Below are 26,133 nucleotides of genomic sequence, written 5' to 3' on the forward strand. Positions count from 1 at the left end.
AGCAAGACTAACTTCTTCCCCACCTTGATCAAAAAAGGCATCCCCAAAATCCCTCAGTTTAGATATTTGATTATTTTGAAGAGACCAGAAAAACTTCCTCACTTGCCTTTTAGGGGTGTCTGGTTTTATTTCCCACCAATACTAGTTCCCAGGTCTGCCAGATTTCTACTTTTCTTTTTGGAAGTCTTTTAAAAACAAATCTGACATTTAAGAAAGCACCTAATAAATCTTAGCTGCACCTCCAAATCCAACCTAACACCAATAACTTTAGAGCCCCAGTACTGTTTTATATGTCTTGCTTACGGGGAAGAAAAAAAAAAATAAAAATAAAAATAAAAATAAAAAAGTTGTTATTCATCGCTCACTTTTCTATACTGCAAACTGTTAACAAGTTTTGTGAGTGTAAGGCATTTACCCAGAAAGAGAGCCAACCACAACAAATAGACAAGCACTTCAGGGTCTACCTGCACTTTTGGTAGATTAAAAGCCTAGAAAAAGAAGTTTAAAGGCAAAAGATCCTGCTAATAGGACCAATGCTGAATAGACAGTGCACACAATCAGAGTCCTGCAGTGCAAAGCAAAATTTCAGTTTAGTAGGACACACTCACAAACCTGTCACAGAAGACAGAAACTAATCTCTCTCTTCAATGGCCACATGGACGAATTGCATCTTGACAGGATATCAAGCATATAAAACAAAACAAAACAAAAAGCAAGGGGGAAAACTGCCTGGTTTCAAGCTTGAACCAGCTGGGAAATTAAGGGTGTCCCAGAAGTATATGGAACTGCTTCAGACAAGTAGTAGGCTCCTCTTCTCTGGCTGTATCAGCATTTATGCTGCTGATCCACAGCAGAGAACCCATTAGGTGTTTTCCTGGGGAATCCCAACCAAGCTGTTCTCAGGTGCCTGAGGAGCAAACTGAATGAGATGACAGCAGAGATTAATCCAGGGTCACTGCTGAGTGCATTGCAACAAGATAGTACAGAGAAAGCTATTATCCCTCCTCTCATTGCAATCAGCACCAAGTATATAACCCAGAGGGAACAGTTTGCTTCTGACAAACAATACTTTGAAGGTGGCCTGGGTTAGCCCTGCTTTGGACAGTCATGATTCAGCAAATGGAGCAGAGAATCTCAAGCCTCTCATCTGAGAATCTCATCAGAGTGGGCTGAGAAATGTTGGGAAGAGTGGTGGGAAGAAGCAGATTCCCCTGGAGAAAGGGGAAATCAGGCTCCAGAATGGGATCAGGAGAAGAAAGGAGAAAACCAGGAGAGCAGGGAGCTCAGAGAAGGATATCTGCACAACACAGGTAATAGATGTACAGTCCAAGAATTGCAGGAGATGGAAAGAAAGATTATTTGAGGATTGTGTTTGCTGCCAATCAGGAAGACAATAACTGATGGAAACCAAGCCTGAACATAAAGAACCAGCTGCAATAATGCAGTAGGCAAGTGGAAAGTTTCTTACATTGCTTTTTTTTTTTTTTTTTTTTTTTTTAATTACTATTCTGTTTACTCAAGACACATCTTATTTACATTGAAAAATATTATTGTATATATCCTAACAAATCCTGACATTTACAGTTATTTTGGTCTTCTATGGAAAGATTGCTACAGGGAAAAGATATGACATTTCTGTGTTGAAACTAAGAATAATTTGGGCTTTTTCAATCCATATAACAAAGGTACTCATCAGGGTTCTACCTGTACAGAATAGAGCCGTGATGCAGTTATGCTGTGAATGGCGGAAGAGAAAGAACGATGAAAATACTTTGTGTCATCAAAACCTCTATGCTATAGAGGCATTTGGTCCAAGCTTCCTCTTGCAGAAACGTGTGATAAAAGACAGAGATGTTAGGAAATGATCTTTCTTGAAATGTAGACTTCAGAGAAGTCTTCCCAATGCTATTATGGTGAGGTATCATAACATGTCCACAAAATTGGGATATCATAAATAATGATGCCTCCTGAACACACAATGCTTGGAAGGAAAACAAAACAAAACACCAAACAAAACAAAACAAAACTAACAAACAAATAAAAAACAAACAGTGAAAGCAGCAGTACTTGAGGCATGATGCTAGAGCCTTAAAGCCATAAAATCAGCAATAATAAAGTATTTATTTTAGTAAGAATAGAGCTTTCAGTAGCTTTGCTGCAAACCTAAAATCCCATGGCTTTGGACTGAGAAAAATCTGAAAGCAATAAATTAAGCAGCAAGGTGCTCTGCATGATTGAATTAATAATGTAGAAAAGAACTCCTGAATAAGAAACACCAGTTCTGACAGGAAAAATAAAAACTTCTCTGCAATCTGAAATAGTTCATCAATAATGAATTAAATCCATTTTTGAATTAGTTCATGCAGGTTAGCTCAATGCTTCCTGTAGAAGCGTTGTGAATATAGGTTACCTACCATGCATAACCTTTGTAATACCATAAAAGATGTACTCTGCTATGCTGCTCAGCTATGTCTGACAATCTGAGCATGAGCCTTTGAAACTGCCACCATCACCTTTAGATTATGGAAGCCCACATAAGATAGTGTGCTGATGTGAATTCTCCCTTGCCATTAGCCATACCTTCACCACATACTCTCAGATAAGAGCCACTTTTCATTGAATGAATTAGGCTTCTACCACAGGAGCCTCAGGGGAAGCAATTAAATTTAATGGGAGGTGTAACTCCTAAATAAATGCATTCTTTAGCCAGAGCATCGGGAAGAAAAGGCCTACATACCCACCGCAACACACAAGATACTCTGAGACATTCCCACATCAACATTTCCATTTCTCTTTTCAAGTTTAATTTATGTCCTCATTTCCTAATGAGCTGTACTAAAGCAATAAGCCTTGATGGGGAAGGCATTATCATGAGACAACTTAGTATGCTTAACACATGATGCTCTACAGGTCAATTATAAGGTCAGTTAACAAACCATATTCTGCCAGACAGTTTTGTTAGCAAGAGCATAAATTAACAGGCTTTGGAACTGCCCTAGCAATATATATATGTATTTACATCTCTATCTATCTATTTACAGCTATATATATATATTTACATCTGAAAAACATTTGAGAAGTTTAATTTATTTAATTATTTTTTAAAAAATGTAGTTTAAGGAGTGATTTCTTCCCATCTTCATGAAACCAGGACAGTAGCTTCTGAAACAGAGACAAATGTCAGTCTTCTGCAGCTGTACTTGAGTCTGGATGAAGGTTTCTGCTTTATCTTTTTGTAGCTGAAAGAAAGAACTTAGAGTAGCTATACATATTTCCATGATACAGGAACATCATCAGTAAGGCCATTTTATCTCAGTTTAATTTATACTGGGACTTAAATTCATCTCGGCCAAAACAAGTATTAATGTGAAATATCTTTATCCAGTCAGTTTACACATAGGAGGTAATAATCACAGACATAGACTTGAAAATTTCCTTTAATCTACAAAATTCTTAGGTGGAGAAATATAAAATGTTTTGAATTTGAAAGCTAGTGCTCACATAGTGCAGGGTTTTGAGGAGATGATTTGCAGGTGCAGTATGTTTTATTTGAGGTGTAACATTATCAGGTTTGACATCTAGAAGAATTAAGAGACACCTAAATATCTATCAGGGTGGTGGTGACGGTGGGAATTGTATTAATTTATTTTTCTAAGATCCTTAGAAATCCCGCTGACTAAATAAAATTTGGGTGATGAAAATGATGGTTAAAATGTAATAAAAATCCATGTCTGAAAAGCCAGCCCACAACAGTACAATAACAAACTAACATAGTATTTGTGCGTGTGTATGTGTGTGTAGACTTGGATTAATACTTGACATTTAGCTCTGTTTTTCTTGCCATGCATTGGATGATGGTGTTTAAACAGAAGCCTGCATTACTTCAGAAGAGGCAGCAGTTCTGGTGGATCCAGACTTTTTTTCATCTGAGAATTTATGAGAAAGCTTAGCAGGCTTTATTCTATTGTTTGTTTATTTACTTATTTTCTTCTCGTCTGTTTTCTTGATTGCATAGCAAGCCACATTTGCTCTGTCTGCTGCCTTGTGGACCAGGCATGGACCACAGACTGAGCAGCATGATGTAGCCCAGGTCTCTGCATGTGTTTGTGACCTCTGCCTACTGTGTCCTGTCCTGCACAGCGACACTTTAGCTATAGGAGCCAAACTGTAGATGTTTACCTTGAACAAGGCTGGCACAGCTCTACAGTGCTATAGGCGACATTTGCTCTTGCAGCAGTGATGCCTGGACCTGTCGAAACACCATTCTGTAGACCCGTGGTATTAGCACAAAGTGAAATGGGAAATATTGCATTAGTCAGGGAAAGCATGATGTGCCCAACTGATGTCCATATATCTTTACTTCTCTTCAAAATTTAACCTCAAGGAAGCTACATCAAAATAAACACTTTTGTTATTTCAACCTTTTTATCTTCACTGATTTCCAAAATGATAGTCATTGGTGACAAGATCCTGTGACGGCTTTGAGATGACTGTACCACAGTAATAAATGTGCTGTTTTGTCACGTGGTTCAGGTCTTTTGCACAGACACTATTTTTCAGAAACAGAATACAAACTCTTCTTGTGGCATTTTAAAAAGTAAAGTAGTGAGGAAAATGTTTGCTTCAATTATCTAAAACTCAAATATCAGCCCTAAAATGGTACTAGGTGAAACAGTTACACAAGTCCACTTCAATCATGAGACTTTCCACTGTTTCAGCCTTTGAGATGAGCTCTCCTGTCCATAACACTTACGCTACAGCTTTTTCATGCTGGAATAAAAGCTTTCTAACTAAAAATGGGTAGTACCTGTAAAAGAGAAAGAACAGCTAAGATGGCTCAATCAAAGCAGGGAAGAAAGCTATAAAGAAAGAGAAAAAGCTGCCGACAAGGTCTTACCTAATACAATTTTTGTCAGTCAAGAAAATGCCTATGATTTGTGAGCTTCTATCACCCCTTCCCATAGTACTTCTTTCATAGTGTGTGCATGCAGAATAGGTGCTAGGATGTAAATTGTGACTTTTTTATTTTCACTTATTCACTTAACAAGTCAGTGTTGTATCTAAAAGAAAAATTAAGATGAGTTCTGTGAACAACAGAAGCATCTGAAGGTTCACAATGGGAAAAGATAAATTTTCTTCCTATGGAGTTCTGTTGACTACTCAATATGCAATATAGCTGACATGTAAGATACATGTAGTACACCCCACGATCTCATGCAGGGAATGTTTCCACCAAGCCATGCTAATATAAATCTATATAATCTATATAATTTATATATATATATATATATAAATATAAACTGTTTCCAGTGAAAAGAGTCTTTTGTAGTGTCTGAGATGTAGGTAATGTGATTTCTAGTAGTCACTGTCCACAAAGGGAAAAGAGATCATTTTCCCCCACCAACACACACACACACACTACACAACGACACAAGTGTACAAATCACCTTATATCATGGCACTATGAAATATCACTGAACTTTTCTTCCCAGAGCAAGCAAATGGCTCACTGAAATACCAGAGTTTCTCTGACCTGCTAGCTGTGCATACTGCAGATTTAAAACCCTGTCTTCAGGAGCAAATGAAACAAGGTGTGCAGTCTTTCACATAGCCCTGTGATCTTAATTTACTCTACAATTATGTCTCAATGTATCTTCCTTAAGGTCTCAGTTGTAAACCAGAGTCTAACTGATAATAGAACTTGTATATGACAACACGGTCTCTCAGCTCCTGCAGGTTCCCTGCACTTGGCTGCTTAACAGTGACTAACTAATGCTGAGCAGTACCACTGCTGGCAGGTTAATGAAAATGAGGAGCCTGTGGTTGGTCTGAACCAGGGTTGACTTCCATATAGCCAAATATATATTTATATGTATACACACCCGCATAAATACCAGATGTGATTGGGCTGGTTGCTAGATAACCTCATCTAGGCTCCCGTTTCCCAGTAAAGGTTGGAACTCATGATCTTCCGAGGTCACATCGAACCTGGGCTGTTCTATGATTCTCTATATACATACACATATGTATTGGAGGGGAAAAGCTGGTCATCAGGATCTTAAAAACTCAGTACAGACCACACAGAAGGTGTTGTGAAACCCTAAAGGTATTCAAGCCAAATAAAGGCAACAACTGTTTCTTGAGGAATAGATTGTTACTTGCTAGAGTTTTGGCCACATAAATATACGTGTATCTTGGGAATGCTCCTGTGTGCATGCATAGACTCACACAAAGTACATATAAACACAGAGAGTTAAAGAAAAAGTTAAAAGTTTGTTTGTTTGTTTTAAATCTATCCTTCTAGCTGCCAAATCTATGGCTAGGTGGGGAGATTTAGCCATTAAGGCAATTTAATATGAACTCCTGGAAATGCAGGCCAAAGAACTGCTTCTTTAATAATTTCTGCATGAGAAGTTTCTGAAGAAAGAAAGAAAAAAAAATGGACTGAATACATCCTTCTAGAAAATTAATTACCTTTGAATATTACAGGAGGCTTTGGAAATATCACTTTGTTTCTCTTTCTTCCTTGTATTTAATTTTAGCAAGCATGGACAAAGCAGGTAGGTACAAAAATTTCACATTCTGCTTCAAGTCCAATGTTACACAGGGATTACTAAACAACACTGGACCTTTGAAAATTTATCAAGAGAAGCTAATATTAGGTATCAGCCTCTCACCTCTGTCACCCCAACTGACATTATCAAAGAAAGAAACACTGCATAAGTAATTAAATATTTATTCCTTTAAAACTATATATAGAGCAGGAAAATACAACATTTCTACCTCCTACAGCTTCTATCAAGCTGTCATGTTCTCCGTAGCTTGGTGTTAACTGAGTCATAAAGAGAAAAATATCTAAAGCAGGAGAAATGTGTGAACCCTCGCCTGCGGTTGCACTTGGTCACTCAGTGAGAAACCAGAAAAATCCTTGAGACTATTCCTGATCTCTGCAGGTGCAACAGCAAGGTCAATATGTTCCAAGTAAATGCTTAAGTTCATTGCTGTCATCACTAAGATGCAATAGGATGAACTGTCCATCCTTGGAAACAACTTCAGCTGTGACGTTCCTCTTCCAGACAAACTACTGATGAAGTTTAAAACATTCTCTGTTCCAGTCTCCTGACTTCACAAGTATTCTTTTTCTGCCTCGCAAAAATAACTGAACAACAGAGTTTGATGTGAAAGATTGTTTGAAGGCATATTGAGTGAAATGAGATACATTACATTGCCTTATTTCACTTAAAAACCACTGGTTTAGATTGATGTTGGAGAGCTGGTTTAAAAAAACAAACAAACAATGCAATTCTGTTTTTTGCTTGACAATCCCATTGAAATACACATTTTCACATGCAGGCTCATTTTGAGCCTATAAATATACATCTTTATTAAATGTGTTTCATAAAGAAAGAGGAAACTTGTTTTGGCCAGCTTTCATGTGGAAAATGATGTGATATATATGTATAAATATATGTATAAAATATCTATCCAGTATTTTATCTGGGATTGTTTCCTGTACTGCATTTCCACAGCTTGCGCCACCTCTTTTTAATATGCAAAAGTGCTGGACTATTGATCAGTATTTCACACTCTAATAACATGGTAGCAAGAAAATATGGGATCAAAGTGAATCAGTGTTGAGCTTTACCCCCTACTTCCTTATTATCAAAGCATTTGTTCAACTTTAAGCATATGAATACTGCCATGTATATGCAGCCAAGCAATTAAATTCATGTATATGGTTAATGATGTAATTGACATCACTGGGAATAAGGATAAGAAATGGTAACTACGAGTAATGCACTGAGTTACTTTACCACACTCAGGTTTCATTTCTTTGTCCCATCCAAAACCTCTACTACTTTGTATTACTACACTTCGTTCAGTAGCAAATTGATGTAAAGCTATTTAACCATTTTAACCCTTCTCATTTTTAAACTCTTAATTTAATAAACGAACCACCATGGAAAAACAATCTTAGGAAAATTATTCCGAAAGTTATCTAAAAGTTCTCAGACTTTCTGTTCTCTGACTTCTTAATTCAGAAATTGGCTGCAGTTCTTGCTGAAGAAGTAAATTACAAAACTGAAATATTCTGCTAGCCCTTTTTCCACAGCTTTTTATGGTGGGAAGTGAGCCAAAGCCCTTTCTCTAGCCTTCTCCTCATGGCTGCAGATCAAAAGATACAGCCATTCTTGGGAGAAGCGTGTAAGTCACTCTTGTAATTTGGGTTTCTAGTTTCTCACAGAGAACAAACAGTTGCTGGCACGTGAATAATTTGGAGTGACCACAGCATGGAAGACAAGGCTAGGACGAAAACTGCCCCTCGTTCAGGGATGCCTGCCTGACCTCCACACTGATCTTCAAACCAGTCATTTTCTGCACATTCATCTGCTAGAAACAAATCATTACTTAAAAAAATAACTGAATTCTGTGATCAAGAAACTTACAATTGTACTTTCCAGATGTAGCAATGTTATTGCTTCTTATGCATTGTCAATAAAATTTGAAGATAAAATTTTCAAGGTTGTATGTATTCAAGAATATGCACGGTACCTCTATGTTTGGTTTGTGAACCAAGATGATAGTTGCAAAGAAACAGACACAGCTTTCTGATCCATGGTCCAACATAGCTCTTCATAACACTACACTGGTGATGAGTTCCTTTTGCTTGTGCAGGACTGGCTGTACTGAACATTTCCCAAATCCTTATCCATTAGTTTATTCCTACACTTTATGTCAGACCTTTTTATTATGCAGAACTAAACAAAGCAAAAATAATTTCCTAGAAAGCCTTGGAGAATATATTTCTTTCTTTAGATTGTGTAGGAGGGCAATAGAACAAAATTAGGTACATTGCTATTCTGAGGAATAATAAATCTGACGTGAGCATCCAAACACCTCTCAAAAACACTGTAAGGAACAGCCGTGTCACTTATGGTATATCTCACTTTCTGACAGTGTTTCAGATCCCTTATGATATCACAAAAGTTATCTTATGTTGTTATTATATAACTACAAGAAAAATAAATGCATGCTCATTGCTATGTTTTCAAATATACCATGACCTTTTCACAATTGTAACACAACCTCTGTAGTTGAGAAAACTGTTGGGGTAAAAAAGGAATAAAAGCAGGTACTGCATTTCTTCATGCTGTGGTCTTTATACATATCTATACAGTGTGGCATGATGATGATTTCCAAGTTTCTCAGATGTCAAGCTTACAAACTTATTAAAAGGAAATATCCTCATGCTGTTTCTGAGTTGGTGTATTTGAACAAAAAATGTCATCACCTTCTTGGCATGTGTGTCTCACATAAAGATTTAGATTATGGTTTTGACCCATTGCTCATATTTGGCTATCCTGGTTATAATAAATAAATAAATAAATTTAAAAAAAAAAAAAAACTGAGAAAAGTTTCCTTGACTAAATAAATAATTAAAAGGAAACATGAGGAAAATTAATCGGTCTACCTCAACTATGATGCAGAAGATACTTGTTCATTAAAAGAGACAAGCCATATTGAGGATTCCAAGGTTAAATGAGTTTATTGAGTTAGTGGTTACAACGGTATGTCAGATACCTGTAATCCAAGCTACACCTACATATTTGCCTCTAAATTCTCACATTGTCAGTTTCCGTGTCTCTAAACATTCCACCACCAGGTCTTCTATTACTAATATAATAATAATAATAATAATAATAATAATAATAATATAAAAGGCAATGTCAATCACCATATTGTGCTTCATACTCCACCATAAGGAATTCAATTGGCAAAAGTAAACCTCTGTTCATATTAATGGGATTAATTGAAATGTGAGCAATCATAACACTACTAGAATATAAAGAACAAAATATGGTTTAAAAGAAGCATTTTTAAGATGAATTAGTTTGTATTTGTTTTAAAAATTCACATACTATGATGAAGATGACTTAAAAGTTATATCATTTAATTATTGGGCCACACATTTAAGCATATTGGCTAGTACATTTTTGCACTGGAACAGAAGCAATACAAGCTTTATGGTCTACCATTACAATTCCATTTTTATTTTTATTTTCCACTTAATATACCTGCCAACCTAATGTTTCTTGCATGCATAAAAATTTCTGGGTTTAGACTTGAATTTATTATTTAATTCACACATACCCCTGTGATGCAAATTCTTTGGCCAAATTAATACTATAGTTTAGATTAAAAAGTAAGCTTGGAATAAGTCCACTGAACATTAGAAGAGAACACCATAAATTTTGGCGTTGCAGAAAGTTAGTTACTTCAATAGAGTCTCAGGTTGCATGCAGATTGACAGTTTCCCCCCACCCCATGCCAGACGCATACAAGTCGGCAGGTATGCATACAAAAAGAATATAAAACCCTCCTGGTAAAGCTTAGTGTTTTAGAATGAATCCATAGCTTTAAATTCACTTAAGGCCTGTACAGGGGAAATATGTTTCTTCTGGGACCCTCTTCTCACTCTTGTCTGATATTCTTCTGGTTTTTCTCTCTTTACTAGAGGCTTCTTCTCAGGGGCCTTCATCTTCCAAGATACAACTGGTGAGTTCACTGCAGCAGTACCATAGACCTTCTGATACTTAGTAGAAGCTACATACGATGCCTTCACTGTAAGGACCACAGCGTTCATCAGATTTTTAGCTGCCTGGATGAGAGAAGTGGCACTGTCCAGCTATGAAGAGAAAACACAATGAAATACAGCAGGGTTACTCCATGACAGGGTGACTGGACCACTTCCTGACTGAAGTCTGGGTGCTCTCAGGTCTCATTAAAGATGAAATGAACACTGAGGATTAATCAAGATGCTTGTAGTAACAAGCACCAGCAACATGCACCACGTAAGAAGACTATGGTACTTCACATTAACTATTTTAATAATTTAGTGGAAAAGTTTGTGTTGGCTGTTTTTTGTTGATGATTCTTGTCCTATGGGTGAAGCTCCAGTTTCCTCATTTTTCTCAAAAAAAAAAAAAAAAAAAAAAAAAGTTACTTCTCACTTGAGCCTTTACAAATTTACTTTTAAATGTCAGAAACAGGAAAATAGCTCAGCAGAGATTTCCCAAGTACCCAAGTGTTTTTTTCTAACTATTCCTGTGAAGCCCAGGATAACACCCAAGTGATGTCTACAGGAGCAGTGTGAGGCTAGTGTAAAGCTTGTTAGGGAATACCATCTGAAAAGACAAAAGGAGATTTTGAAACCCCTAAAGAACAAAAAAGATGAAACAGTTAAGTGCAGGTTTTTGTAGTTACTATAATATTTGAGATACTCATGTTCACAAGTAATTTTACTTTATGGTTAGCAGGCTTTTTGTACATATACACTTGTGTTTCTCCTGTGCACAAGACTGCCTTAGGTGCCTAGGTCCTGTGGAAGAGGCCTCAAGAACTTGCTGAACTTCAAATCATTTGAACTTCCAGTTAACAGGCTTCCATCATATACTGAAATCAAGTACGTCCCTGCCCAAATATTTCAAAAGAAATTTAAGCAGATAATGGGACTTCCAAAGCAATATTTCAGTGTTCCAAAATGCAAACTAGGCACTTACCAAATCCAACTAGACATCCTCAGATCAATAGGTATTAAAAACTATGGTCTTAAGCATTGTAAAAATCTAGTTTACTATCTAGGATGTTCCTAAAATTTTGAAAAATTGGTATATACTGTTTGTGATAAAGCCTTTAAGTTCTGCTATGGAAGCTGGCTTAAATTTTTAGAATTCTTTTCTAGTTTGAAGGAACTATTTTAGATGCAATATTATTTTAGTCAACATGGGTTCACCATGACACAAACCTAGGAGGAGTGGCTGCACTGCCATTCAGAGGGACGTGGCCAGGCTGCAGAGTTGGGCAGTAAGGAACCTCATGAAGTTAAATAAAGGCAAGTGCAGGGTCCGTCACCTAGGGGAGAATAAACCCAAGCACCAGTACAGGCTAGGGGCTGACCTGTTGGAAAGCAGCTCTCTGGAGAAGGACCTGGGAGTCCTGGTGGAAAGCAGGTTAACAGTGAGCCAGCCATGGACCTTTGTGGCCAAGAAGGCCAGTGGTATCCTGGGGTGCATTAGGGAGAGTGTTGCCAGCAAGTTTACAGAGGTGATCCTCCCCCTCTACTCAGCCCTAGTGAGACCACACATGGAGTATTGGGCCCAGTATTGGGCTGCCCAGTACAAGAGGGACACGGAACTACTGGAGCGAGTCCAGAGGAGGGCTACAAACATGATTAGGGGCCTGGAGCACCTCCGTTATGAAGAAAGGCTGAGAGAGCTGGGCCTGTTTAGCCTGCAGAAGAGAAGGCTGAGAGAGGATCTTACCAATGTATATCAATGTCTTAAGGGAGGGTGTTAAGACAGTGGGGCCAGACTCTTTTCAGTGGTTCCCAGTGATAGGATGAGAAACAACAGGCACAAACACAGGAAGCTCTGCCTGAATATGAGGAAAAAAATTATTCACTATGAGGGTGACAGAGCACTTGAACAGGCTGCCCAGAGAGATTGTAGAATCGCCTTCTCTGGAGATATTCAAAACCTGTCTGGACATGATCCTGTGTAATGTGCTCTAGGTGACCCTGCTTGAGCAGGGAGGTTGGACTAGATGATCTCCAGAGGTCCCTTCCAACCTCAGCTGTTCCGTGATTCTGTAATTTAAGCTCTTTAATTCCACCCCACTTTCTCAATAAGTTCTTAGCTATTTTTAACTGGAACAAAAGGCTTGTCTCCCTACATACCTTTCCTTCTGTATCTTTTGGGAGTATACAATTCCTTAACATGAATTTTAAGTAAGGTAACTGGGACAAATACCCACAAGGCAATAATAATAAAAAAATATTATAATTCACCTCAAATACTTTGAATCATTAACTGAATAAGAAAGTTCAGATTATAACTGCAGGAGAAAGCTCATTCTGAAAAGTGTCAGTGACCAACGTGAAACAAAAATAGACATTACAGAAATCCTGTACCTGGAAGTACATTCATCTATAGACTTACCTATTATTTTGATTTCCTCAGCTGTGGTCTTATATTCAATAAAATTCATTAAATACATAAACAGTTACATACAGAGAGGTCCAATACAGAAAAGCATTTTGATGATTTTCACGTAGTTGGTGCCATTCCCTGAAATGCATAGTTAATTGCCTGTCCCCAGTAAATATTTTTCCTCGGGACTAATTTGCATTTTCTGTTAGTAAAAGAAACTAAGTTAAAAGATGGAAAATTATATTATATAGCAAAAACATGACTGTTCAATAGGCAGTAATGAAATATAATTCAGTATAGTGTTATTCTATAACCACACTCCTGCATGATTTATAAGGCAATCTGTATGTTTGTTGGCAAATAACAGATCATACTCTATTAAATTAGGATATTGTAATTTACTGTTGAGATCTACAATCACACATTATTCATTGTTAAATAATTCTTTCTGAAACACCAGTGGATTGATTCTGAATATAAAGTGATACCGCCAAATAGCATTTACTTTGTAATCAATGTGGATAAACTGACTGGATCATGCCTATATTGTATATTCCCATGAATTCCGTTTGTTGAACACTTCTAATGGTCTCACATTTTCCAGGATTTCTTTATGAAAAGAGGTCTGGTAGCTATTTTAAACGGGGCATATTCTAAGGAACTGAATGATTGAAGAATGCATGCTGAAATGAAGAGGCACATGAATTAGATACTTAAATCCATACAAAGGATGCAATCTACATCTTTAAACACACTAATAATTCTATGGTGTTTATTGATAAGGGTGTGCAGAAGCATGTGTAATTCTGCAAGATCAGATGAGAATTGTATTGATGTCTTTTAGGAAACTATGTTACATATTCTGATGCCATTTTAATTACTTCCAGTTCCAATCTGCTGTTATAGCAGATAAGAGCTCCCTATCTTCACCATTATTAATCTAATATTAACTTGCAGGTACTTAGTCCTTGTCCTCAACAACCATTCATATTGTAATATGCTTCCAAGTCTTGGAATCAGAAAAGATACATAAAAATCCCATAATAGTATTAGGATATGAGTGTTCTCCAAAATCTGCTGGTAACCACCCCATGTATCTAATTTGGCTACCTAAGCACTTCCAGTGATTTTTCTATTGCCTCCAGCTCTTTGCTTGTATTCTGGCTCAGTAAAGAAGAATTAAACTGAATGAACATCCCTCCAATTAACATTTAGATCTTAATACACCACTGTGTTACATCAATTTTAAGCTTTGCTTCGCATCAGCAGAGCTATAGTGTCATAAAGCTAAAACGAGGCAGCAGCATGTTAATTCCTTACAAAATCTGTGTGTAGAGACATGCTTTTTTCCAAACAGTTAATGATGTTAATAATAATATTAATAATAATAATTATAAAGCGAGGGGTGGGGGAGCAGGGGAGCAGGGGGGAATTAACATTTCATATAAAAGTACCACTAGGAAGTTATTGCACAGTACAGGAGGCAAACTTCAATCCCTTCCAATTGTTAGGAAATTATGAATATAATAAAAGCTTTCTGTACAAACAACTAACAGACTTTGACTAGCTACACGAAGTACAAGTGTCCTGTTACTTAGATCTGTTTACAAATCCATTTAGGAAAAAGATTCCTTTCAAACACAATAAATAAATCTAGGTTATTGGGCCATAAAACTTCAAGAAAAAAGAAAAAAGATTCATAATCACTGAAGAACCTAGGAATCACTGCACTGGAGCTGGTCAGTTATCCAGGCTAAAACTGTCATCTACTCAGGGAAGGCATAAATCGTTCAGAAAAAAATAAATAAATAAAAATAATAATAATAATAAAGATTTTCCTAGCAGCTAACTTTGCAATTAATGAATGCAAGGCTAGAAGAAGCAGAGCTTATTATCTGCCAAGATTTTTTGTTGTTGTTGTTGTTCTCCAAATCCATAATGCTTTGAGGAGTTTTTGGTCTGCTTATAAACTGTGGTTCATTTTTCCTCCACTATCTGAAGAATTTTCCAGAATCTTGTGACAATAAGGATTTAATGCCTCTTTTACATATACATAAAATGAAATAACCAGCAATTGCAATACCAAAATACCTGAAGAAGTGGAAGCGAACAGAGTTGCTAGTCAGGAAATATTTGAGCAAGGCAAGTAGAATGACCTGTGAAATTATAGGCCAGCTCAGCTGAGAGCACTTCCAAACAAAATAATGCAAAGTCTGTAACACACTCGGTAAATAAAGCGGGGAACAAAATGCAGTTAATGGTAACTGAATGGTTTTGTGGGTAAAAGCATTTTATTTTCTAAGTAATCTGCATCATATTTTGATGTGATTAAACTTTGTGTTGCTTATAACAATGCTGTTGGTATAACTGGCTCTTTTAAAGGTGTTTTCCTTGGTACTACATAACCGTTTTACTACAGCTCAGCTGATACAAAATTATCATGGCAGTTATAGAATGATTGTAAATCATAATAACTAAGTTTCCAAAATCATGTACAGGCAGTGAAATCATTGCTACACCATGACTTTTGCAGTGGTCTCTTGAAGAAACCTGTTGTCAGCTTTATGTTATTTTTGTTAACATGCTGTTAACTGATGAAATTTGCAGATAACATTTGGGAATCTGGTATATCATAAAGAGGATGAGTGATTTATATCTAATAAGCTGATAAAAGTCAGAAATGTAGATTTTACTTTGGTCAGCTTTATAGCAGATGACACCTACTTACAGGATAAGGAACTTTATCATAGGTAGGAGTGAGTCAACATCTCATTGAATCAGTACAGATAATTAGATTAGATACAGCAAAATTGTGGAAAAGGAATAATATGAACCTTGAGTACATAAAAAGGAGGAAACTGATGAAAAAGGTTAAAAAATCATATTCAATATATCATGTGTACCCAGCGGTGGAGTTCTCTTCTCAATGCAGGAACAACATTGAAGAAGTGGAGAGAACATAAAGAACCTCAAAAAAAAAAAAAAAAGACGTTTTATAGGAAAGATTCAGACAGCTCTGTCTGTCACTAATAAAGCAAATGATTAAAAAATGAGTTGATCAAAATCAGCAAGTACGTGATAACAGAAATGTGATAATATTTCAGGTTTAACAGATAAGACAAAGATATAGCAGAATATAATGGCTAGAAGGTAAAGCATGTAATTTTAGTTATTAATTAGATTAAAAGTTTTAGTAGTGACAGTAATTAATCACAAGAACTCATGACGGATAGTGATTCTCTCTCTGGAAATTGTGAAATCAATACTGGATGTTTTTGCTTAATATGTATACTCTAGTGTAGTATAACTATCAGAGATTTTCAAAGCATATTATTTCAGGGAGCCTACCCATCATTTATGCAGGCAGGTAGCTTAAATGATAACAATGGCCCACATTGACCTTGAAATGTATGGATGCAAAAAATTAGTGTCAAAAATTATTGGTTTATAGGATTTAGTCTGTTTTACTTGGTACAGACTGGGAGGAGGAATTGTCTATTCAATATGTCGTGCCAGAGGAGGTTTAGAATGGACATTAGGAAGAATTTCTTCAATGAGAGGATGATTAAGCATTGGAACAGGCTGCTTAAGGAATTGGTGGGTTCCCCATCACTGGAGGGATTTAAGAGATGTGTGGATGTGACACTAGGGGACATGATTTAGTGACAGGACTCAGTAGGTCAGGTTGATGGTTGGACTTGATGATCACAGAATCATCTAGGTTGGAAGTGACCTCCAAGATCACCTAGTCCAACCTCTAACCTAACACTAACAAGTCCTCCAATAAACCATATCCCTAAGCTCTACATCTAAACGTCTTTTAAAGACCTCCAGGGATGGTGACTCAACCACTTCCCTGGGCAGCGGTTGATCTTAAAGGTCTTTCCAACCTAGATCATTCTATGATTCTACATTGGAAAAGAACATACAACCGTTTGAGTACTTTTGGCTAAGACTTGATTTTATACCTTTAGAAGATAATTTTGGCATTGTCAAGCCATTAAGGCTATCTGAGAATTCTAGGTGCATTCCCTGCTCCTCCTCCTTTTTGAAGCAAATTTTGTGGACAGCTATAGGTTCTGTTACTATAATCCAAAAGTCAGTTAATAGCCTCTAGAGCAACTAAGGTTACATGAAACAATTATGAATCTGGAGGGTGAAACAGAAATAACATTTTTCCAGATGACAGTCTGTACAATAGAACATTTTCCTTTCAGTTGTACTTAATAATAAATCTAGTCCTACATACGTAAGTAAAATATATATAAAAATAAAAGAAAAAGCTCTTATTCATAATATTCATCTTACACTTCTGTAGCACAGTGCATGCATAAAACATGATACTATTAGTGACAGCCAATGCAAGAATGGCCTATTCGCTATTCAGATGCACTCATCCCTATGGTGGGAGACATCTGCTATTTATCAGCACTACTACCCAATGCCTGAAGCCATATTTCAGTCAGTCACTTGAAGATGTGCATAAGGATTTTACTCAATGTGAGTCTATTGTGAGAAAACTATCATATGCATTTGAAATTCTACATCAGGCAAAAAGTAATAATTTGGGATTTAAAGTGGTCACAATGGGGTTAAAAAGGGATATGTGGGTACACAACGAAAATGATATTATGCTCCTCTTTACCTAACTATGAATTTTCACATTGGATTGTGATTAACTTACTCCTTCAGACATGCTGAATATTTAATTAGTTCTGGGGGTAGCTGTTTTATAACTGGCCCATCCACTGAACAGCTGTCCTCATCTACATTTTTTCTATTACAGGTAAGTAAACTATAAGGACTCCCAAATCCATTTTGTTGCATTTAACAGAGGCTGACTGTTAGCACAACAGAAAGCGCACATATATATTTAGAACTATAGATATCGTCTGTCTTTTATGAACCATTGCCCTTTGAAAACACAGAGTTCACAGAGTTACTTTACAAGGTCAACTCCATTATACAAGTTTAAAAAGCCTATACGTATAAAAAAATACTCTGAACATTCAGAATAAAGGATAGCACATGCAAATATAATTTAGACAATTTGCAGAGATGCATTTACACAGTTGATTTACTTATTCCAGCCTATTTTAAAAGCAAAAGGGTATAAGACAAAATGATATCCCAATTAATTTGCTTTGAAGAGAATGCTTAATATGAAATTAAAAAATAAAATAAAATATGTAGATATGCCTATAATCACTAAAGATAACTCAGTGCTCGATATTACTAAAATTGTGGGACATACTTCATTCTTTAAGCAAAGAGTTTTGTAGAATTAACAGTATTCAAAGTTTATGATAAAATAAGAATAGTAACTCTATAAAGCTAAGAAATACAACCTCCATGTCCTCAAATACATCTAGCAGTCCTACAAAAAGATATATTTTTTTATTATCCTAGACTTAAAGGCTACTTTGCTGAAACAATAGGAGCCCTGCACACTGTTTGTTTCACAGTTAGCACCCAAAGTTTCAAAGTTAGCACCATGCACCAACTCAAACACTCAGCTAGCAGACACGGGGCTTAAATTTCATAGTGATTTCCAGAGAGTACAGAAAAAAATATTTTTTGGAGATAAAATAAAATTGCCTTCCCAGTTGAGAGACTGAAACATGGGCATCAAAATCACGATTATTTACAAGCATGCATTGTATGCTTACTTTGCTCTGCTCTGCTTTCTCTTCTCCCCTTACCAATGCAGGTCTCACTCACAAGTTACAGTCTGGTAATCCTGTAAGTATCCTCAGATCTGGGAGTTGCAAGCAAAAAAGTGTGCTGAACCTGGTTGTCTTTGGACCAAGAATGTAGTATAGCACTAGAGATATTAGGAATCTACAATTCTGCTGTCCAGCCAGCTCTAAGAAGTTATGTATGCACTTCAATTGCTTACTGGGTGTTTCCAGTAACCTAGTGTAAATAAGTAAGACTGTAGTAACCCAATTGTAAATGCTGCCAAAGTGTTTATTTTATTTTTTCTGACTATGGAGGGCTACCAAGAACAATTCTAACACATTAGTCTGTATGTTTGTCAAAAAAGAAAAATTTCTCGGACCCATCAATTTTTTCTTCTGCTCATTATCTGTCACTGCACAGCAGGGAAAAGATGCTAAAATGGTACAGTTCATATCACATACCAGAAATGCTGTAAGGGCAAGCATTCATCTCTGGGGTTGAATTTTTTAAATTAGCTTGCTTTATCAGCCATTTTCATGCCATAACACTGCCTCAAAACTTTCAGATTCTGTTACTGCATTAGGATATTAGACAGTCTGAATGCCCAAACATCTGGAACAACTCCACAGACCAAGTAAGAAATCTTGTTCATGAAATCAAAGGAGTTTTGTAGATGAAAAAAGCATTTCACCCAAGGACTTTTCCAGCACTATGATTATGTATCCTACACTTTTTTCTTTGCTAAGGTTGAAGATGGAGGAAGATACACTTTCTACCATTAACCTATAATTGACAAAAATGGTTAAGGAGTCTCCTGTCATGAGGGCTCAACATTTCCTTCTTCTAAATCTTCTGCTTAATTCTGTGTAGAACTATTTATTGTTATAATGCCTATAACAGAAATGCCCTGAGAATAATTGTGAACAAAAAATATGATTCTTTAATAGCCTTCAAAGATGTGTTACTAATTCTAGCAAAATGAGTGTAACCACATTTACATCTTTAAAATCATTCTGTTCCATGGAATGGTTGGGTGTGAATTCCTGGATGGTTAACAGGAAACAGACATTCATGTGACTGATTTCAAGACAGGATCCTACCTAATCTTCAAGGAGAAGAAAAAAGTTCTGCAACAAAATTGAAGTAAAAACTATACTAGATATGGTTTCAGTTAGCCTATCCTGTCAAAGGTTTTGTGATATTGACAGGAGGCTTACTAAAGAAGACTAGAATAAGAGGTCTGCTGAAACTCATTATCAGACACAATAAAAAAGTCAGTGCAAAACTTTGGGTAAGTGGTCAGTGTACCACCAGGACTCTATACACCATTTTACACTGGGATTCACATGCCAGAAGCCTACACAAAATATGAAGTGATGTGAACCTGATGTCACAGATTGAAAGGTGCAGTCATGACTCCATGAAATGCATCCCTATACAAATTTCTTTTACATACAATTGCAGTTAAATCCGAAATAGGAAATATGGGATATCTAACTAGTCTGTGCTACTGACCTCTGACCTGTATGCAATTTAATGATAGTTATTATTTTTAAAAGCCCCAAATACTCTGTGATCCTTCAAACTGAATTTTGGAAGCAAACTTTTTGTTGTTTATCTAGAGAATATAACAAGAAAGTATGTCTTTCTTACAGTCTTACCGCAAGGAAGTCCAAAACATGCCTGGCTAGCTGGAAATTGTACTCTCAATGATGAAATGCAGGAGACTGGATAAACAAATAATTAATAAAGCATAGAAGAACTACATTCCTTACATGGGAATGTGGTATCTACTACTATTTCTCCTGATTTTGTCACAATGAAAACTAAAAGCAAAGCAGGATAACGTAGGATTTAAGACTGAAAAGCTGAAAAATGTGATATTTTCCCAATTTATTTTTTAATTTGTAAGAATGTCAGAACGGTAGCTGTATGTGAGTTATCTATGTGTCTTCTACCGTGAGGATCTATCACATTTTGAGACAAAATTCCTCCTTCAGCTAAGTTTGTACCTGTAAAGGTACGTTTGCCCATCTCAGCACAGAGAGACTTTGAAGATAGCTGCTCTACAGGTGTAGCAAGCTGTTTTTTGGGAAAGAGCTTAGAAAGCATGCATCAAACAGAGTCAAAATGAATAAAACATTTTTTTTTTCTGTAGGAAGATACTACCAGGACGTTGTTCATTGCTTCCTAATCTGTACCTGCTGCTCTTCATGCATATTTTACATCTCATAGAAGCATATAAAAGGTTTGCTCATTCAAGATATTGATCATTTCTGAGGTGCTAAAAGGCTTTTACTTCCTTGGAGTTGAGGAAATGTGGCTCAACTCAGTGATGGAAACATTCCTTTATTTGATTCCCTGAGCACCTTTTACAACTTTAACAACAGTATGCAACAAAATAAGAAACAAAATTTAAGTATTTTTCAAGAAAGAGACACATTTCAGCTTTTAGGAAAAGCCCTAGCACTGAAAGAATGGACTTAATAATATATGGCAAATTATTTGTAGAGGAAATTCTGACATTTTAATTGTGAATAATGTATTTGAATTAACTGTTCTATTTGTCTAAGCAATTTAATCAATGGTTAAACAACATGAACAAATAAGTGTTCATTACTTTTTTTTTTTCCTGGTAAAACAGTGAATACATCATTTGTGAATGTATTTGTTCATTGTGTGCTTAGCTTTAGCTAACATTAAATATTATTGAAAAATAAAATAACAATAATAATTCAGGAACAGGAAAGAATTGTTGGAGATTGCAAACAAATGAAACCAGAATAAAACAGAGACAAATCATAAATGATGCTGCAGTGCACAAGGAAAGAACAAGCAAAGATGACAGCAAATAATAAATCAAAATGAGTAGAATTTTGCTCTGAGTTGTAAAGGCTCATTTTTATTGCTCACATACAACTATGCAAATATTCATACAATCAAAGAACACTTTATGATGAAAAGAACTTTTGGGGGTTATCTAGCCCAATACCCCGTACAAAGCAAGTTGAATTAGATGAGATTTTTTAATACTTTGCTCAAATTCTGAGTACCTCCAAAGATGGATAGACTCCTGCCTCTCTTGACTGAAAGCTACACACTGTGCTTGAATTTGACTGCCCTCAGAGTTAACTGTTTTTCCTTATATCTAACTAGAATCTCCCATGTTCAGACTTCTGTCTGTTGTGTCTTGTCCTGTCACCATCCACCTTTGAGAAATCTGGTTCTTCCACATCCTCCTGCTAGGTAGCTGTAGATAACAATATCTGGCCTTTGTCTATCTGCTACAGAAATATAGATGATTCTGGTGACCTCAGTTTCACTTTTATAAGAGCAAGTGTTTCATCCAAAGGAAAAAACAGAGTAACTGTAAAAGGAGGTAAAAAAAAAAAAATCACCAATAATTACTGACAAATATGTAACAGGTCACTCAAGTTGGTTAAGAATGATACCAATTTCTTCAGAAAATATTCATGTTATTTTAGGAATCCTATTTTACTTGGCCTAAGTTTTCTTTTGAGATTCAGTGCTTTAGATAGCATTGTGCCTGAACAAGAAATGCAGTAGTTACAACATCAGTGATTCACATACCCCAAACAGTTTATATGCTTTTCATCCGAGGGCTATCATTGCTACACAAAAACAAGTTCAGCCCTGTCTTCCCTCTAATACAGATCTTATGCAGAGAAGATGAAGTTATAATTTCAGCAGTGATTTAATGAATGGTGAAACGAAAATGCATTTGCACACTGCCTCTTTTCTTACATGGTTCTTGCCTAACAAATATTGAACATTAGTCATGATTGTCTATGGAGTTGTCTGTACCTACTTGTCATCAAAAATTGTCACTGAATGTCTTTTAATATTAATCAGGATCCAAGAATCAGACTAGAACTGGAATACCCAGAAGCATTTTTTCAGATGTCTGTAATTGACCAGTTTCTCTAATAATGCAAGCATGAAAAATAGGGCTGCTTATAAAAATTATTGCGATAATGTGTACAATGACCTAGGCAAAGTTTAAAGAGTTTTCATTTCTATAAATTAATCCTTATCCTGTGCTCATACTATGTAGTTCCAGGTGTTGGATCAAAGCATTCCAGCCTTCTTATGTGCTTGGTAGAGAGGACCACAAGGAACCACAGAGCACCTGAGATGTTTCATAGGTTCATTTTCTATGAAGAAGGGTCAGAATACCTCTCCTCCCTAATTATACTTAAAAGATCTTAAATGGAACTTTAATAGTAAAGACAACATAATTAATCCAGGCCTAGATGCTGAACATGTCTGAAAAACTGTGTTTATTTTTTGGCTTAGTAGCCCAAGAATTTAAACATACTTAATGAATACTTCTGTGATTGTTTTTCTTAATTCTTCCCTTTTGATGCCCAAAAGCATCAAATGGGGGAAATCACATAGTCAACTTCCCATTCTAAAAAACTAATGAACTTGGAGCCTGAAAAAAAAAGCTACTTTATTTAGTTAAATGTTCCTTACAAAACAATTAAAATATTTCTGTCCAGGAAAAAAAAAAAAAAAAAAAAAAAAAAAAAAAAATTTTTTTTCTCAAAAAAAAAAAAAAAAAAAAAAAAAAAAAAAAAAAGTTTCTTTCTGCAGCAGCTGAATTCACAGAAAGTTGACATCACTTACATATGAATGCATACCCTCAAATGAGCCCAACAATAAACATCAACATCCTGACTGTGCTTCTCTGTGTAGTTCAGTTCACCTGCCTATGCCTCTGTCATTTTTTTAAGATGTAACTAATCAAATTAGTTTAGTATCTACCCTAAGATCAATTATAAAGGAAGTCTGGAGTAAGGAACTTAGATACAGTTGTTTACACTTGGCTAGATGAATTACTCTCCACAAAACAATAGAGAGAATAGTCAAAACCTTCTCATAATTCAAGCAGAATATATATGTATATATATTTAATACTAATATACTCAATTTTCATTACATTATTACTCTTGTAATGTATGGAAGATGTAGAATGGAAGACAGAGGTGGTCTTGAAATTTGTCGAAGTCTTGGAGGACTCAACTCTGTTTCAAACTCATCCTGATCCTACAGATCAAGGATACTCTGTTGTGTTTGCTTTGAGACACTCGGGATGGATAAATATTCAAAGGATTATGATTGATCAGAATCATGTTTAATGTCTTTGAGATGGAACTGTCCCAGGAACAAAAAGTCTTGAGTGTTAAGGCAGTCCTAGTTTCATCTGAAACCCTATACTCAAAGTGCTGTTGAGCATTTTTGTTGACAATTCAAATGAGCTGAGGTCAAAGTTTAAGAGGATTGCAGTTTAAATCAACATGAAGAGTCCTCTAGAATGCTCATGCACTATCATTGTGACTTCTTTTGCTTAAACAAGATTAAACCAAAAGTAATTCATTTTGAGTCAAACCAGCCTAAAACTGCAGTAAGAGAGGGCAGGGTGATGAGCATCTATCTGCCAGCTGACACCATTTGTGAACAGATGGTGCATTTCACAGCTCTCCCTCACTTCTCATATAGAAGAAGAAGGTAAGAACCAACCCACAAAGTTTTAATTCAGCTTGAGAGAAATCAGCCTGTAAAATACAGAAAATTTGGGAATTACACTTATCTTAATCATACTAAGAAAACGTTTGATCCTATATATGATCTACATTATTAAGGTATTGTTCACACCTTTGCCAATAATGACCGAGGAACAAGCCTGTAATTTCAATACTGACCTGCTAAAATATAAAGGTATAAATTTACTAATTACTGCTTTTTATTTAAGCCACTAACAGATCATGTTGTTAGCTACCTAAACTAAGGCAATTTTAAAGACATCTTTATTTTTATAAATAAAGTGCTATAAAATAGATTAAAGTTTACATAACACTTAAGATCTAACAAATTTAAATTAGCATATATTGGAACAAATTGCTCAGATATTTGTTTTCCGAAGTTTCCATATTATACACTAAGTGAAATCACCTGAAAATTAGGCTTGATTATATTTTACTTTAATGTATATATATTTGTAAATAATATAAAGTTAAAAGAAACATTGCAGGTGACAAAATACATCTTTAAGACAACGTTGAAAATGCAGGAACCTGTGTATTCTAGACATTTTAATTATTTTTTTAAAATTATATCTGCCAGTAAAATAATTTGAGAGGGGAATTAGCTCGGTAAATGTAAAATTAGGCTATTTATTCTCACAGTATCTGGTTACTCAGGCAAACCCATATCCTGGGGTTGCATGACAAAAAATTGGTATTAGATTTTGCACAGGCAGATTCCAGGTTAATTAGCTCAACACTTTATGTCATTTTGCATATCATTCCCTCTACACGTTTCCCCCCTATACATAAGTCAACTAACTGCTGATTTGCTCATCTTACAAGATAAATTTAGAGAGCAATTTTCTCTGGATTTAAAGCAATCCACTGACATCTCTGTTTCATTATATCCCCCCAGTGATGATCAGTATCTCTAATTCACCTTAATTACTGAATGATACCAATTCTGATTTCCTGTTCCCAATCCTTATATCACTTTTAAAAAGAATTTATCTCTCTGTACTACCAATATGCTTTCACATCAGTGAGATTAGGGGCACTGTTCAGTTGGTCCTTATGCTTTGCCAATTCTGTGCAAAAATTAAAGTCTCTTGCATTATGCAAGAATAATTACATGAAAAAACAATTTTGTAAACTCATCAGCAAAGGACGTGCTTAGGATCTAAATTAAATTTTACCTCAGAGCATTTGCCTATGAGAAGAACAAACCTCAAACTCTCTTTAACAACAGCACTTCCTATAAAGATTTCCCAATAAAACATTAAATTGACTAACCTGCTTTCCTTTTCTATTTAAAAGATCAAAGTTTGCCAGGGAAGCTACATTTGCTAGACAAGTTCTTGACTTTGCAAAGGAAGATTTGGAGACTTCAATGCTTGGTTCACTAAAAGGAATAAGCAGTAACAATAACACTCCTTGAACATGTTATTCAAAGCCAGAAAAGCTGTCACCTGTTGGGGAACCAATTTTTATCTTCTTGGTTGTTATTTTTCTCTCTAGCAGGAAGGGAAACAATCATTCGTGAAAGTTCTGTTAGCTTTGTAAACAAGACTTTCCCAGAATTTCATTCAGATCTCCTGTGCATTCATAAAAAGAGCATCGCTGAGTCATTGGAGGGAATACCTATCCATCACTACTGACAAATTCCCAATACATGCCAGTGACTAGAAGATGGAAGGCTCTGCTTCCTACACCCAATTTCTCAAAGCCACCTAGTCACCTGAAAATAAAGTATTTCATCAATCAGGCTATAAGACCACCTCTGCTGAAAAGCCCGTGATTGTACTCCCTTTGATTTATAGAGTATGCATTACTGTCTTTTTAGTGCCTTTCACTGTGATATGACAAGGCCCCACATGGAGCTGGTAAAGAGCATTAAATGAACAAGAACAGTG

General features: G+C 35.9%; 1 protein-coding gene across 8 annotated transcripts in view; it reads right to left on the bottom strand.

Moving 5' to 3' along the window:
- Positions 1-9,521: 9,521 nt before the first annotated feature.
- CTNNA2 (catenin alpha 2) overlaps positions 9,522-26,133 on the bottom strand; it is a 483,606-nt gene continuing 466,994 nt past the window's right edge. For 7 of the 8 annotated variants that reach the window (XM_035325437.1, XM_035325439.1, XM_035325438.1 and 4 more), the window contains one exon: positions 10,400-10,687. In XM_035325437.1, the coding sequence (XP_035181328.1) occupies positions 10,400-10,687 (288 nt within the window). Of the gene's footprint in view, positions 10,688-26,133 lie in introns of all 8 variants that reach the window. The other variant, XM_035325436.1, reaches the window with a different exon arrangement.

Source organism: Oxyura jamaicensis, chromosome 4 (genome assembly GCF_011077185.1).
Source record: "Oxyura jamaicensis isolate SHBP4307 breed ruddy duck chromosome 4, BPBGC_Ojam_1.0, whole genome shotgun sequence".
NCBI classification, from domain to species: domain Eukaryota; kingdom Metazoa; phylum Chordata; class Aves; order Anseriformes; family Anatidae; genus Oxyura; species Oxyura jamaicensis.